At 42.1% G+C, this 17419-nt stretch overlaps 2 protein-coding genes across 3 annotated transcripts in view; both read right to left on the bottom strand.

Moving 5' to 3' along the window:
- Window positions 1-17419, bottom strand: part of DOK5 (docking protein 5) — a 514932-nt gene that overhangs the window by 67211 nt on the left and 430302 nt on the right. The gene's annotated exons all lie outside the window — the stretch shown is intronic.
- On the bottom strand, window positions 13452-15358 carry PFDN4 (prefoldin subunit 4). Its single transcript, XM_048963031.1, has 4 exons — window positions 15190-15358; window positions 14762-14869; window positions 14240-14380; window positions 13452-13860 (listed from the first exon to the last, which is right to left on the bottom strand). The coding sequence occupies exons 1-4, from the start codon at window positions 15211-15213 to the stop codon at window positions 13729-13731; spliced, it is 405 nt and encodes a 134-aa protein (XP_048818988.1). The 5' UTR covers window positions 15214-15358; the 3' UTR covers window positions 13452-13728.

The raw sequence follows: 17419 nt of genomic DNA, 5'->3' as shown, positions 1-17419 counted from the left end.
AGCTCGGAGCTGAGCCTGTGATTTCCAGATAAATATTCTCTGCAGTGGGTCAGAACCTGGCCATCAAAGTTCACCATCTCATTGAATAAAGCCTATTAGGCTTAACTTCATGATAATTAGCTTCCTGCCGATACCTGTTTTTCCCTTGAGTACTTTTTTGTGTGTGCAAATTGTAGCAGGCATGGTAGAGCTCCCAATGGGCCTTGTTGGAGTCACTGGGGTTACACAAATACCTTATTAACTGCAGTCAGAATTGATGTACTCAGCATGATTAACTCGCAGCTCCATTACACAGTTCCTACGCATTCAAAAAGCAAAACAGCAGCTTAAATAGAAAACGTTTTTGTAAAGAGGAAAAAAAGGAAAAGAAAAACCTTAAATGGAGAGAGATGGGAAAGTATTTGCTTCAATTGCCTTACAACTGTCCTAGTGCCATAGCAAGTGAATGGATTTATTGTAGCTAGCTTCAAAAATGGGATCAGCAAGTCTTCTAAATTCAGGTTAAGTTATTTGACTTGGCCAACTCCTGGGTTAAAAAGGGCACTGCTCTTACCCAGTGTAGGCTTAACTTCAATAATCAACAATAATCTGCTTCAGTTATTAACTGAACATATCACGAGTTGGCAAAAAATACCACAAACTTTTGTTCTGTTTTTTTAAATGATCAGTGCGACTGTAACTGATAACATGATGGAAAGCACTGCAACAAGAGCAGGGTAGCAAATGCCAGGCTACAGCACGGGAGGAGAAGCCCAAACACAGCAGCCATGGACACAGAAACAAAGGAAAAAAAACCTGCTTACCCTGAGAAAGCCACAGGTATGCAGGGATCTCCAACAAAATCCTTTCACCTCCCCTGCCAGCCCTTAAATGAGGTCTGGAAGGGGTGGATCCTGGCTCCAGCCCTTCCATCACTCAGTGCATGCACCTGAGTTCCCCTGGGCTGGCCCTGCCTTCCCACCAGGTTCTCCATCACTTCTTCAGGCTGTGACTTACCATTTCCACTCCATCAGCTAACACTTTAATCACATTATGCTTTGTGTTCCCCTACAAGTTGCTAAACACAAGCAGGTCATTGCAGACAGCACAGCAATCCTGCTCTAATTAGTTGCACACCCTTTTCTTGTGCTTCCTAATTCACCAGTTAACAGCTCTGCCACAAGATCAAAGGGATCAGATGCTCTCTAATTCTGGTACTAGGTAAATGAATGATGAAACACCCGTTTTCAGCTCAGAGTCTTCCATAACACGAATATTTTCAAAGACATTTTAAAGTGTTTTTGTTCAGAACGTCCACGTAATACAGTCATGAAAAGCAGCATTTCACTGTTTTATGTATCTATAAATGCAACGGATGGAAGCTGATGGTTTATTTTTGCCAGTTCATTTCAATTTTCTTTAGCATCCAATATTATGGAAACAGCTCTCTTTCAAGCTCACAAGACTTCATTAGTTTAACTATTGACATTCTTGACAGTCTCCAGAACTGACCCCAAGGTAATGGTTCCCTAGTTTCTCTGGGAATTGATTGCTCTGGATCTGATGCCAACAATACAAACTGAGACTGTTTATGAACAAAGTACTTTCTCAAGGCAGCAAATGCCTTTTGACCTAGAGGTGATGCAAAGGGCTGGCATGAACCTGACAGCGTCCTTAGTGCTAACTGGGCAGCCAGAAGGGAGCTGAACTCTGAGCAAGCATCAGCCAAGCATCATAGCAGAACTGGGAGATCTGGGCAGCCTCCACTGATGTCAGTGAGTTGAATTGCTCATAGAAAGGATATCAAGATTTTTATCAATCCAAACAAATAGCAAATTCATTAGTATCAGGAGAGAGTAATCATCTTATTGTCCACAGGTAATTATGCAGTTAATGACCTGAAGATAGGAGTGTAATTAGAGCCTTTGCTCATGGGTTTCACTTACTCTAATATTCTTTCCTGTCTCTTCATTTATGTTCTATTCATTAAAATTGCACAGATCATTAACTCATTAATAACTTTAGAATGCAAATGTGCAAATGTAGTGAGGTAAAGTGAATTTAATGTCTTTTTGGTTATGAAGTATGTGCCAATGCTGAGATGATACATTTTTTAACTACTGCTATTAGGGTGCTTCTGTCAGCAAAAGAAGCTGAATAAAAGTCATGCTAACAAGAACCAATATTTAACTCCTAAATAGTAAACTCACCCAGCAGGCAAGTAAGTGAGGGACTGAACAGCTGCTCTAGAAAATACTTCTCCCAGTGTGCTGATTGTTCCTGATGCAGTAATACCACAGGTTGGTTGGTGGTAGGAAAGTGGTAAGAGGAGTGCTCAGAGTCACTGCAGTAATACACTAACTAGCTTCAACCCTTTGTTTTCTGCATTGTGATGTATATGGGGTGCACTGTATGTTGCCGCTTTGAATAATCAAATCACTGATGGGACAACAGCTAACCCAGATCACCTGCCCTTTTCTGGGCAGCCCAGTCAGCGCTGAAAAATGACGGTACTTTTACTAGTATCATAACCAAAAAAAAGTTAATTAACAGAGCACTTCATCACATTTTTGGGCACTAACACATCAGATATAGATGTCATTTTCATTAATATCTTCCAGTATTTATCTTTCTTGAGACTCTGTAAAAGAACTATTAATGGACTTGAGAAGAAGAGATAATTTTCCTTCTGAACAGAGTCTGTGTGATTAAGTGCTCTATCTCCGGTAACAAATGAATACAACAACCTTTAAATCCTTTCCATACAGACAAATTAATGTATTTCTCATAATAATGTTGCTGGAAATCTAGACAGGCCAGTGCATCTTGGTGACTTTCTCTGCATGACTCAGATTTATGGCGCAGCCCTGGAAAACAAGAAAGGGCCACGGTGACAAGTTGATAAACAAGTTAAAATAATATAACTGGTGCTATGTCATTTGTATGCTGTCAGCACACACATAATTCCAAAAATTACCGTGGGTAAATCCATTATAGGTCTGCTAAGTACTGCTGCTGGGGACGTTGAGTCCTGACGCCTCCTCGTGCTTTGTGCCCGTTAGCAATTTGCATGGCAGAGCTACAGAGCTCTTGACTGAAAGATGAAAGTCACACTTTCTATTCCAACAGTGCTGACATTTAAATTTGATGTCAGTGTTACAGCCCCATCCTAATTTCAAAATCCCTTGTGCTAATAGTGCTTAAGCCTTAATTGCACGTTTAATCATAAGAATTACAGAACCATTCCGGTAAGTTAGAGAGAAAAAAATGCCATGGACAGAGATATCAAAGCAAATCAAATAGGAAAAATCAACATTTCCATAGGTATGGAAAGCAGTGAGTACATTGCATTCCAACCTATCTGCACAACTGGGCAGCTCTGAGGTCCCTGTAAACAACACCTTCAGGTCGCTGAAAGCTGTGAGCTTACCCTATGGAGATGCCTACAGTCTGTCTGTTTCGCCTATGATTTGGAACTGATGAAAGGACCTTGTGCCTGCAACTAAACTCAAGCAACAGACACATGGCTTTGTGCAGCTGGCTTGGGATTTTTGGAAAGCTCTGCTCAAAAAACACACACAAAGTGTACTTGAAGGGTGAGAGAGATATTTAATGTGACAATTTCAAAACTTGGCTTCCAGCTGAAAATCAATCCTATCTACAGATAGGATTCGGGCTGTCTGAACATAACTGTACAGGAATACCAATGAACTTGTTAATGACTTTGGTCACCAAAGAAATAATGGCAACAAGTTTGTGAAATAATAAACGGGAAGCAAAGATAATTGAGAATACTTGGTGTTGAAGCTGAAATGTCAGAAGTACAACGTATGTAATGGGCCTGCGGCTCTCTTCCAGTGTAACTTTTTTGAGAAACTATGAAAATTTGAGCCAAAGTTCACAAACATGGAAGAAATTCTCTCACCTCACTGTAACACATTTGGTACTGCAATTTCTTGAAAGAGCTTAAGTCTTTCTTTAGGTCTGTAGTGCCTAAGAAATGAAACTGATTTCATAATCATGGTGCCAGCTGCTATCACATCATCAGAATGGGGAAAAAATAGATCTCACTTGTGAAAAGTTGCCCTTTTCACACTGAAAAGTGATTTATTCATAAAATCTTGGAGTGCTTTTTATAAAGAATCCAAAAGAATGAAACAGATCCAGAGGATGACCAAAGGCAGAATGAAAAGCAGCAGGAAGAGCTTTGCTTTGGTACCCAGCTGAATTCTGCAGTCTTCACTCAGGAAAGTGATTTGACTGTATCTCATTTCACTGCCATCGAAACTAAATTGATACTGTGGGGAAAAGGAAAACTGAGAAACTAAGATTTTTTTAAACTACAATAGTTCTGTTTGTGAACTCGAGGCAGAAACCACTGATCTTTTCATACTTACCTGATCGTTACAGATGCTGTTATTAGCATTCCAGATATCAACACAAAAGCAAAGAGAAGCTCAAAGTGCAGAGAGATGCTGGATCAGGACTGAGAAAAGGAGACATCTTTGAGATAGAAGTGTGCATTTGAGGTGTGTGGTGACATTTGAAGGGATTCCTGCACTCAGCATCATATTGTCTTTTGTTGCACCTTGAGATGCTGCGGTACTCAATGCCTTTATAATGATACAAATTTTAGAATCACAGACTATGTACTGTTGTATTGCATCTTGTGTATGGATGGAAAACCTTGGAATGTGCCTTGTGAACCCACCAGGTGTCAGTAGCACTGATACCAGCTCCGCAGCGCTGGTCAGACCAAGCCATGGCAACATAAACTGAACACCAGCATGCTCTCTGCTGTCAGGAGCTCCCAGGCACTGACAGTAATTTCATGTTACTTGGGGTTGTGCTTTAGTATTATTTTGAAGGTTTCATCAGGCTGCTCTGGCAGATGATACTCCCTCTTTCTGGTCACCCAATAACACCTGAATTGGCAATCTTCTAAAGCAGTTGACTTCAGTTCCAGATAACAGTAAATATCAGCCCCATGAAGTGTGTTGCAACGTTCATAGCTTCAGCTGCCTGGAAAACTGCTGTGCTCCAAAATAAGAAAACTTCCTGCCTCAAATACACACTGCTGTAAGCCAGTGCAAGCTGCAGTAGCAGCTGCAAGCCTATGCTTTCTTGTATAGAAAGTCATATAACATACCCACTTTACAGAGTTTTTATTTAATCTAGAGACTGACACCATGCTGCTTCCAAGGTTTATTTCTTTAAAAAAAAATAAGGAAAGATGGACAGGCTGTGCTGATGTTAGTTGACAGTTCTTTGTCCAAGAGAATACCCTCCAATAATGCATTGCCTAAGTAGCAAAAATGTTCTCAGTTAACATTTGCTGTGAATTACAGTGACTTATGGCAGCCTGTCATACAAAGCGACGTGCACAGTGTCTGCTTTCCCCAAGTTTATTACAAGTCCACACACCTCAAACTGAGCTCATAAGCAATCCTCTGTGTGTACCTGCCTCCACGGTGCAGTGTTTTAGAGAACTTCATAGTTTGTCCAGCGGCCATCACAAAGCACCACTGGTGCTCTGAACCAAGGCTCAGCTTGCACCATCTGCCATGTTCTCCATCACAGAACCTCACAGAGCAGCAGTTATTCATGGTAACTGCAGGTGCTTCCTTAGCTCGCATCTGATTCCATCACTCATTGCTTTCTTGAGAAACAACTCCATCCCACCTGAGGCACACTAAGGCCTCAAGGGTCCTGAAAGGCACTTTGGATCTTGGAGAGTTTGCAGGTCACACTGAAAGTCCAGCTCTTGAAAGCACCACATTTTGGTCACATTCACTGCTGGGAAACAGTTCCAATGCACAATTGTTCTGGGCTTTTCAGGCAAACACCTCGCTGGCTGCGCCCCTTCTGCCTCTTATGCTGCATCAGGGGCTGAATAGCACACAGCTGACTCTATTCCTCTCAAGAAGGCAGCCTAGGAGCATGCTGTCCAAGACAGAATCGATTTACAGCAAAAGAATTCTAAAGAAAACTACTTAAAATTTCACAAAAAAGAACATTATCACCTTGAAAATAAGTATCTTAACTGTAGTTCAAGCAGAGGAAATGACATCCTTTTCTAGAATTAGCTAGTGAGCTCTGAAAACACCTTTTTGCTTTGCACCTGCTGCTCTGTATCAATCAGCTAACTGAAATTTCATCAAATGAACTTTCAAAGTCATTGAAGAGATAATAAACTAGGTTACAACACTCGTTTTGTATACAGTTAAATGCCTTTCATATACCTTTAAGTCATTATTAATCCCTGAATTAGTTTAGAATACATTAACCTTCAAGGTAAATTAAATCAATCAAGAGAACGACTCACAAGACTGGGTCTGCCTTTTCTGCTCAAATTCAGTGTGTGTGCCAGGAATGTAACAGCAGGGGGTAAAAGCACTCAGATCCAGCTTTCCTCTACGTCTGACATTTATCACATTCATTTTCCTATTCTTAGTGCTTGTGTATGAAGTTGTTCCTTATGAAGAGAAATCAATGACCAGATGAGAAGTGTTTATAAACGCACAAAGGAGAATTATACTATGAATGCAGAACATGCAGCCCCTGGAAACTAGGTGTAATCATATCCTCAGCTCAACTTGTTTTCCACTCTGAGTTTATTTTAGCCCTGTTTATGTTATACAAGTATTTTCTAAGAATTCTAGCCGATGTAATTCTGTAAACACGGGGGGAACTTGCATGTTCTGGTTGAAAAGCAGGCATCCATGTCTCCAGCTCTTCTAAATACACTTTCCCCCTCAAAATCCAGCTTTCCTGGGTCCAGGCAAACATTGAGCTGAAAGCAGGACAGCCACCTGTGCCTCATGCCTGTACCCTCATCACTGCTGTCTGCCTTTATTCCACCTGTGCTCTCACAGCAGCTACGGGAAAATGATTTTCCTCCTCGTAGTGATTAAGAAAAGGTCACTCTTCTCTGTCTGAACATTCTGTGGACACCAGGGATAGGTGTGCTCTTGGCTGCCATCACTGCACTCCATGCTGCTTCGAAAAGCTGAGATAAGCAATGCCAAGCAACTGCTTCACAGAGTACAGAGATTAAAGGAGATTCACTCTTTTTAAAAGGCAGAGGGAAGGAGGGAGAGAAAAATAAATCAATTCCAAAGGGCTGGTTTAAAAAAAAATAAAATAAAAAAACGTCACCTGAATAATTATATGTGATATTTCAGATATCCTCTGAAATATCACTGTCACTCTAAGGGGCTTATCATTTGGAGTGGCACATCCACAGCAGTCAGTACCACAACTGCAATCCCTTGCAAGCTGTAAACGCTCTAATAAAGCTCAACATCAGAAATGAAGGAAGGAGCAGTTGTAGGCTTTATGGTGTTTTTCATCCCATTATCCCTTATCAAACAGCAGTCCTTTCTTCTCACCGCGATGATGCCTTGCCTACTGACTGCACCCCTTTTAGAGCCACAGCAAAGAAAGAAAACGTGACAAAGGATCTTCCTCAGATTCACTGTTTGTGAAAAGTAATAAAATATTGAAAATAACCATTCAGAAATTAAAATAAATGCACGTTTATGCCAGTCACTTTCTCTCAATTTCTGCTCCTGCCCGGTGCATTCAGATATAAAGCCAATTACTGCTTTTTGCACTAACTCAGTACTTCTCACAGCCTTTAATACTGATTTTGAATAAACTGAAATACTAGCAGGAAAACTGTTAACCATTTGCTCAATGGAAATTGCATCCAATTTTTGCAGATTTTGCACAAAAAACATTGATGACATCTGTGGCAGAGATCCTTGCATGCAGGTGGTGGGAGAGCTTGTTTAATTCACTTCCCTCCCTTCCCTTTACCTATCGTGTGTCTGGCAGCTCTGCCAGAGCAGGGTCAGCCCAACAGCACTGCAGTCCCTTCCATGACTTATAGCCATAAGCAGAGCTGTTTCAGTCATACTGTCAGACATCCAAGCCTTTCTCATCTCAAATCACATCTAACTACAATTAGAAGATTCCCTACGAACAACAAAACTCGAAAAGAAAGAATTCAGAGCATCCTCTGTGTCCCATTTGCACTGGATGTTCTGAATACCATGAAATCCAGAGGCTTAATGAAAATAACAACACCAATGCAAAATCTGAGCAGACAGTACATGAAATAAAAACAAAAACTATTGTCTCACTGTGTTTCCATCCCTGATGCAACACAGGTAGATTGCAGACATCCAGCAGCAGTGATTTCAGGAACGTACACACACACACACACACACACACACCCCAAAAAAAAACCAACACTTAGTTCTTTTTTCCAAAGCATTATTTTTCCATGCTCAAAACCCTTTTAGGAATGGCTAGAATGGAAATCATTAATGCGCTGTGAAGAGAAAACCACAATGTAGAAATTGCAAATGTTGCTGGTGTCATCTCTGCACAGCAAGTTGTAAGCAGGATCTTAGATCTTCCTTACTCAGTTGCTTCCCAAATGAACCGTAAGTAGCTGAGAAATGTAAATCATTCCATTTCTCTGAGTTGTGGTGGTTTCTATGCTTGCTTTGTGCCTTAAATAAATGAAAATGTTCCTATATATGCAGACTACTGGAGCTCACCAATTCAGCTTCATTGCACAGCCAAATAACCAAGACAAAAGCAACTAGAACTTTCTCCTTTCATTACACTGATTAACACAATGGAACATGAAAGGATTTCATTGACATGCTTCAGCTATAAGTGGTGCACTGATGTGTGACAACTAATTTTGTGCCTTTATTTGATAAGTAGTATAGAATAAATTTACATGTATACAATAATGAAGAGGTAATCACTGGAAACAGCTGAGGCATTTCAAAAAAAAAAGTTACATTTATAGGCAATGGCTCTCACAGCTCCATTTAAAGGTCATTATAGCTAAGGGAAATGATGTATTTTAGCTGTGAATTAATCACGTTTTTCATCTTACATTTTTAATTGTGATTTTTAATCAGTTTGTTTTTTCAAATTGTAAATTGTGTTCATCTTCATAATACCTATCTTCCTCCACTAATTGAAACAAACATTTCAACGTGAACCTGGCCATCACCATGTAAGCAGAGAAAAGAAAGCCCACGTGTGCATTTTTCAGAGTGCTGTGCAGTGTGTGAGCCTCACCCAGGGCTCCAGGGCATCAGATGTACTGTGGAATAAAAAGCAAACTTTGTGTTCTCCTTTGCAGTTCTAAAGAGAAAAGAAAATACCAGATTACAGATAAAGTACTCTGAAAATTCCCCGACCTTCTGTATCGACTTTCATACCAAAAAGAACTTCACCTTTGGAATAAGAGGGAACTAAAACCATCATTTAGGGAGCAGATGGAAAAAGGCTGTGATTTCACCCCCAACATCTCCTGTTTGTTATAAGGAAAACATTACAAACTGACACGGAACTCAGAACGTGCCTGAGATAATTCCTGTGCTAACCACAAAGTTACTGTGTGTTGTCATAACAACAGGCATTGGCTGAAACTTCATGATTATATTAAATAAATCTCTGCTTTGATATAAAATAAAATGCAGTTCTATTTTATGAGATGTCTGTCGCATCAAGTATAATGGCAATAAAATTATGTGTCAAGAGCCTCTAGCCAGCGACAGTGAAGAGAAGTCAGCCTGATGCAAAATCCTTGTGTTGATGTCACCAGCAAACAGCATCTTGAATACACACAACTACCCAGCAATCTGTTGTCTGGAAATGTTAAAGCACACACAGCCCAAACTAGCTGTTAAAATGCAAAGCATCAATTCAATGCCATTTATATTGCACACGAGGGGTATGTGGCTGGAACACAGCACAGCAAGTGTCACAACCCTCCTGAGATGAAGATGGCCATCACAGCAGAAAGCAGCAATACTGTAAATATGGGCTTTTTGAACATTATTCAAATTTGACAGCTATGGTACCCAATGAAACACTGAAAGGAGTCTTGTCCTTTGTGCCTTCTAGTTATTTCACTGACTCAATCATAAATGAAACAAAGAAAACCCACAAACAAAACCAACCCACACTGAGCAGTAGAGTGGAATCCACGCTTACCCATAATAAGACACCCAGTTTATGCCCTGGCACTCTGAACCTGCAGTAAGGAGGTGCCAGAGAAGTGAAGGGAAATACCTGTGCTGGAGCACTTCTTGGTTCCTAATAGATATAACAGCTCCTCTGTCTCTACATCACCGAGGAACCGACTGCCAGGAAGATAGGAGAGCGCTGCGAAATGTCTGCAGTAGTGATCTCACTGTGCTGTTTGTAAGCCATCATATGCTTCTTAGTATCACTAACGCACAAAGCCAGAGCGTGATGAGAACAGAAGGAAATGCATCCTCAGCTGGAGCTCCAGCAAGCACTGCAGAACAAACTGACCAATAAAGTAAATCCTATGGCTGATTCCTTACCCCTTCTGCAAAAACAAAGATCGTAAATACAATAAAATGTGTAATTAGGTGCCAAATTCTTCTACAGTCAAGTCCATTCCACTCCATCTTCTCTTATTGGTAGTTCTTAATATTTATTTTTCTGTATACAAAGCGTAGCAGCACTTTCTGTGAAGTACATTGTGTTCCAACAGTGTCCTGTTTGGATAACCTACAGATATTTACACATTCTTACCTCGCATTCCAGATTTCCTCTCTCCTGCAGTGTAAAAAGTAGCTGGGTAGGAGAGAACAAGGCAGAGGGAAGGCTCAGAGCAACAAAGCCTGCCTTCATGAGGCCTTTGTCACAAAAATTAGTATACAAACATCTCTATCTACAGAATCATTACAGACATACCAAGGACTATACAACTTCAACTACAGACACAGATGTGTTCACAACTACAAACGTCGTATCTCTTAATTTCTGTTCCTTTCATGTAAAGTACAGCAGGAGCCAAGGAGAGGAAAGCCTCCCTTATCATGCTTGAAGGAAGTAATAAAACTCAACAATCTAGAAGTCCACTGAATAACGTTTTCCCTCTCTTGTGCTGGGCTGCATTCAAGAAGGGAAAATAACGTTCTCCTAACAGCTTCAGGAAACAGCCAGCTGTGGTTCTGGCCAAACCTCAACTTCATCACCAAGGGTATCTTGTTTTCCCTCACCCTGTACAGGTGGTAACAGTGCCCAAAGCAGTGATTCTGAAGCAATACTTCAATGAACTGTCATTATGACTTTCCATCCATCAGTGAGCATCCCCAAGCTTGCAGCTTGCTGACACGAGGACAGAGGGACACCTGCTACAATCTGTATTTATAAGCTGACACAGCATCAGTGTACAAACCAGCAGCTTTAGAGAGCAACAGTGAAAAAGATTTTTGTAAACCTGCAGTAAATGGCTCCTTTCTATACCTTCTTTTATTACCCAGCTGTAACAGCTGGATCTGCTCCCCCCTAGCTGTAGGCCTGCCTCACCTCGTGCCAAGGCGAACCCTTCATCCAGTGCTGCCCACGTTTGGAGCACTGCACTCTGCACAGACCCACCAGCAGCAAACATTTCATTACGGAACTCATTTGCTTTTTTGCATGACTCATACAATCAATAGAGACAAACTTGGTGGTAAATACTTTGTCAGGCCTTATCATGCCTATATGCAACCCAGTTGTTTGGGTTTTTTTCCCCTCTAGCATGAATCAGACTATTAGAACACCATTAGATAAATTATCCAAACCACTGACTCATGCAAATCAAAGCACTTCAATTCTTTTGTTCCCACTTCAGTATTTGGCATTCAATCTCTTTTTGAAGAGCTAGTTAATACTACCAAATTATTTGCCCTTCATCTACATGCCACCTCCTGTAATTACTGAATAATTATCAGCCACATTTTTATTACAGACTATAATGTTCATCTGTATCAAGAGATACGAGCAACAACTGAAGTTCCACTGGCAAAAGTTATACTAAAGATCATCACTAAAGATCAACATGGGCAATTTACATCAGTTGACAAAGCCAAGAATCAAAAACAAGCCCCTATATATAAAATACAGTAAATACAATAACTGTGTCCTACTGTTTTAAAGGCTTTGTCAGACTTTTGAAAATCTGGTGAGTCTCCTTGACACCACAAACTGAGATTTTCTCTCTATTTTTCTCTGGCTGCAGTTTGGCTGGTTTACTTGTTTTAGGATAATCCCATTTCCAGGATACCAAAGAACAGGAATAAAGCAATCACTCCAGCCTTGCCAGCATTCTCCTTTTGGGTCATTTAATGAACAAGGTCCTCACCTGCATTACAGCTGCCATTAGCATCATGTTTAAACAAATGCTAACTGCTTTTTTTCCCCCCTCTTCTTTAAAGAAGTGGTATCCATCCTGAAAACCGCAGTCATTCTAAATAGCCAAAATCCAGAGGCTACACAGCCATAAAAACGCTCGGAACAAAAGCACAGCAGTCCCTTAGGAATTAAAGTGTTATCAACCAATTAATGAGAATAATCACAGTCAGTTTTCATTTAAAAAAAAAAAATTGCTTCTGGCCAGCAGAGCCCTGACACAAGTTTACCATAAAGCAGATTTCCCAGTCCTCTGATGCCATCTGCAGGATGCTTCTTATTACATGCTGAACTCAGCTTAAGCAAGAAAGACTTTATTTTTTATTAATAGGTAAAGATGGATTTAGAAAATGATCCTTGAGGAAAATTAAAGAGGTTTAGAACTCATCTGATTTCTCTCATCTGATTCATCTCTCATTCTGATTTACAACACTTAAAATCTTTTGTGACTCTCAAAGTAGCGTGCAAACAGGGCAAGGAGCCAATCGCCTCAACCCATCGCGGACAGCCCGCAGCTGCTGAGCTCCCCCACGTGGCAGCGTGCTCCACACCAGGATCTTTCCTTCAGTACGGACGCCTCTCAAAGTTTCTCCTGCAGATTGAGATTTCCTACCTGACAGATACTCAGAACAGTCATACTTATACATACATATACAGTCAACTGTATACTTTCTAATCTCAGCCAAGTGATAGAAAGGATTGATTGCACATAGAATCCTTTAGACACAAACTGCTGACCAAAAGAACTAAGATGGGACACAGCTGCATCCAGACTTCCTCTAAGGATTATGGAATGCAAGGAGTCACAAGGTTCAGAATGTACCACAGTGTAACAGTCCCTCAACATTTTTGTCTAACTCTGTCCTCTATGCAGTCAGTGCATTTAAACTTCTTAAATCACTGCCTTGTAACAGCAAAACATACTGCTGCTTTTCTCACAAGTGAAGTGCACTACTCCTGCCACACAGCCCAAGGCTGGGGTTCATTCCCTTATTCTTTGGCAGCAAAATATTTGAACTAGGACTGAAATTCAAAGCATAGTGTAAGTATTTCTATGAGGACTGTTTACACCAGCTTAAAGCAACCTCACAGCTCATTGCAAGATCATGCCCTAAATATTACCTATCTATCAATACAGTGTAAAAAACCCCAAACAATGCCCCATTTCTGTTGTTTTTAAACAACAGGTTTTAAGTATTAACATGAGGTGAAAACAAGACCAAGGAAACTACAATATATGCCTGACTTTATTACTTTAACAGATGATGCAAACATTCCAATCTTGGTGCTTTACCAACAGTATGAAGCTACTGCTTTCCTGAACAAATAAATAACTGCAAAAACCAAAATATGAAAGCCCTCATTAAATAGATGGAACCCAAGACAGGAATGTAAAAAAAAGAAAAAAAAATACAGGTCAAATTTTTAAAAATATTATTGTAAGAGAATAACTATCAAAACAATTAATAAAACAAGGAGAAGGCGTGTGGCGTCTTCGGAGAACTTTTAACTGTCCTCAGCCTCAAGATTTATGTTATTTCCAAACTTTGCATAGAGCTGAACTTTCAGGTCACATAACACTCTCTGAATGGATTCCACTCGGGATTCTAATGTTTCAATTTCTTCTTGTAAGCTTTTCTGAAAAAGAAAGAAACCATCCAGTTACGTAAAGCAAACTACGCCATATTTGTCAGCAACATACAAACGATTAAAAGGCACCTGTGGCAACTTTTTGTCAAGGTATACTGTAACACCTCCAGGGAGCAAAGTGAAACATAGCAATACTTTGTATACTGACAACTCTGTTATGAACTTACACTTTGCACACACTTCTCTCCTCAAAATCATACACAAACACGAATGTATCACATTAGACAATTTGTAAAGGTGAATGATGAGAATAAGCAAATGGAATGCATCACGGAAGATTCTGATTTATAGTCTATAAATCCTTGTGTCAGACAGAACTTTGTGCTCCAATAGTAAACAGTGAAGAGCTCCATGTGCTCTGACAAACCTTTGCCTCCTCTAGCATCTCTTGCGTCTCTTCTTGGGAATGACTAATGAAGACATCTCCAATTTGGTAGGGTATCAGAAGCGAATCATCATCAAGCATCATGATGTCATCACAGGCATCTTCCAAATTCTGAAGTTGTTTCTACCAAAACGTAAGAAAGGTGATCAATTTGTACTGCATGAGTTATTTCGGTGAACACGCTGTCACAGCATCAGCTGAATGATGAACTTCACGTTTTGGGCTAAAATCCCACCTGCCAATATGACATCAATACCTTTAACAAAGCAGTTTTTTGAGACACATCTCAAATTCAGTGCAGTTGTGCCAGTAATTACATTTCTAGTCAAAACTCCCTGCGTCTCATTCACAGCATAATTAACAGCTTAAACAAAGGAAACACAGCAGACAAAGCTCACTTCAGCCTGATCTGCTGTCACAAAGGATTTATTTTATTTAGTTACCAGTATTTTCTGTGCTACAACCAGAAGTTAGCTCAACACAGCAAATGCAAAGCCCGCGTACCTTTTTCACTTCTATTTCTTCTTTCAGCTCTGTGATCCTGCTGGTGTTTCTTGCAAACTTGTTAATTTTCTGCTGATCTTCAAAAGTAACGTTGACATCTTCCGCAGCCTGCAAATACCAGAGGTCAACATGAAGGCTCCGTCTCCTCCGTTAGGTTCAAATTCAATCTTACCACAGAGGTTATCCTCACGAAGCTGGTGAGAAAACAACCCTCACAACAACCTGCTGACGCGTTCAATTCCTTACAGGGCCGCCAGCGCCCAGCGCAACGCTGGGAACGGGAACGGGCAGAGCCTCATAGGGGCCGGGATGGGACCGGCGCTGAGGGGACACGGCCCAGCGAGCCCACGAGCGGGATCCCGGCCCACAGACAGGCACTGAGCACAGACAGCCGGGCAGGGCTGGGAAATCCCACCGCCAGCACTCACCGCTTTCTTCATGGTGGCGGCCATGTTGGCAGGGCCGAACTATTCGCCCTGCCCGCAGAGGAAGAGGCACGGGGGGAGAATGAGGAGAAAAACGATGACAGCGCGCAGCGGCGGCCACGAGGCGGCTCGAGGCTTCCGTTCGTCCTCCATCGCCACCCGCAGAGAGGCCATTTGCATCGAGCGGGCCGCGCCGACAACAACTCCCTCCCCCCTCTCCCCCCTGCAGCAGCACTTGGTACGGCCCACCTCCAGGCTGGGACACGTGACTCCGCCCTCCGCCATCCGCTACCAGGCGCCATGCTGCCGCCAGGGGGCGCCATGGAACTGCGGCGCCCAACAGCGCCTCCCTGCGTCGCGGCCGCTTTGCAGGCAGCTGAGGTCGGTCACAGCCGCGGCTCGACTCGGCGCCCGGCCGCCCTCAGCGCTGCCCCCGAACAGCTGCAGCGCCCTGAGCAGAGGCTGAACCCCGGGCTTCGCCATCCAACCCCGCTGCCTCTTTCTGGAAACGGCGGTGGAAAAGGCCTTCGAGTTCACATCTTTGCGGAGGGACTTTTTAAGCAACAATAAATATTTTTTCTGAGCTGCCCGGGGTTGCTGGTCCTAAACAGAAACTGGCGCTCAGGCTGCGTAATTGCCTCCACATGCTTAAGTTTATTTAGCTCCTCTCACGTCCACAAAACAAAACAACAGTAAAAAATGGGATCATCATCTTGTTTCACAACCGCGGGGGAGAGCGCTGGCAGCGGCATCCCGCTTCTGATGCTCAGCTGCTGCGGGTGCGAGGCCACGGTCTGCCAGCACAGGGCAATAGGTGGCTCTTACCCACACAGAGCCCCCAGCCGATGGGATCCCTGACAGCATTTTGTGCTGGGGTTGGCTACTGTGCCCGTGCAACTGAAAACAGAGGCTGGGAGGCTCAGATGAGGCTCCTCAGGGCTCCGTGCTGTGCCTGGCTTCGGTCTGACAACACCTTTCTGCAAAGTGATCGGTATCAGAAATTTAAATGCACAGCAACGACAGATTTCCCAGCGATATGCTGTTGTCAGGTGTGGAAGGAAACAATCCTGTAATGGGAGATTCAGGAAGGTGTTTGAACGTATTTTCAGGTGTTTTTCCTGTGATTCATCATTCTGTTATGTGCAATTGAAAGTGATTAGAGTCAGATCAAAAAAAAAGTAGCTGGGTATGGGGAGTCGAGGCCCTGAAAAGTGTGCCTTAAGTTGCCTGATTTAAAAAAAGGAATTCTGAAATCTGCATCAGAGTCTGTGGGTGCCTGAGCGATGTTTGGGGAGATAAACAGAAAGAAAAAGAAAAGGTGTTGGGAGCTTGAGGTCAGCACATTCAGTCCCAGGCAGCCAAAACTGCTGAGCCTTTTTTTCAGAGCTGCTGAGAATTGCCTCCACCAGCTCGGAGTCCAAAGATGAAAAACATTTCCTGTAGGCAAAATCCATAACCTGCCTTTCTGAAGCGATGCTTTAAATAGCCTGATTGCATGCAACACTACTGTTCTTAGGACACTTATGCCTGATAAGGGAGACTAATGTGCCCTTCATTGCCTGATGGCCTCCAAATTCACATCTTCTACCTCCCTCCGAATATGTTAACCATGAACAGCTTAAGATGTATGTTAACCAATGATCGTTTTAATGAGAAATATAACAACAGGATGCTATCGTTTGATTTTGTAGAACTCACTGCGGAGGGAGAATCCAGTCCTTGCTCCACAAAAGCACATCAAATTTTGTTCAAAGTGAGATCCGTGAAGAAGTAGAAAACAACACCCAACAGGAGAATGGGTGTATATCCTATGGAATGTTTTGGGTTGAAAGGGACTTCAAAGATCATCCGCCTCCAATCCCCCAATGTGGGCGAGGATTTCTTCTACTAGATTAGGTTGCTCAAAGCCCCATCCAGCCTAATCTTGGACACTTCCAGGGACTGGGCATCCACAACTTCTATGAGCAAATGATGCCTCTTCACCTTCATAGTAAAGAATTTCTTCCTAATGTAAATCTACCCTCTTTTAGTTTAAAAATATTGCCCTTGTCCTGTCACCATAATCCCTGACAAAGAATGATTTCTCATCTTTCCTTTAAGCCCTTCTAGGTACGGAAGTCCACTGGAAAGTCTCTCAGGAGCCTTCTCCTGAACTCTCTCAGCCTATCTTCATGGGAGTGGTCCTCCAACACTCTCAGCATCCTTGTGGCTTCCTTTTGACCCACTCCAACAG

This window comes from Lagopus muta, chromosome 16, assembly GCF_023343835.1.
Source record: "Lagopus muta isolate bLagMut1 chromosome 16, bLagMut1 primary, whole genome shotgun sequence".
NCBI lineage: Eukaryota > Metazoa > Chordata > Aves > Galliformes > Phasianidae > Lagopus > Lagopus muta.
This window is presented reverse-complemented; position numbering and strand designations above follow the sequence as displayed.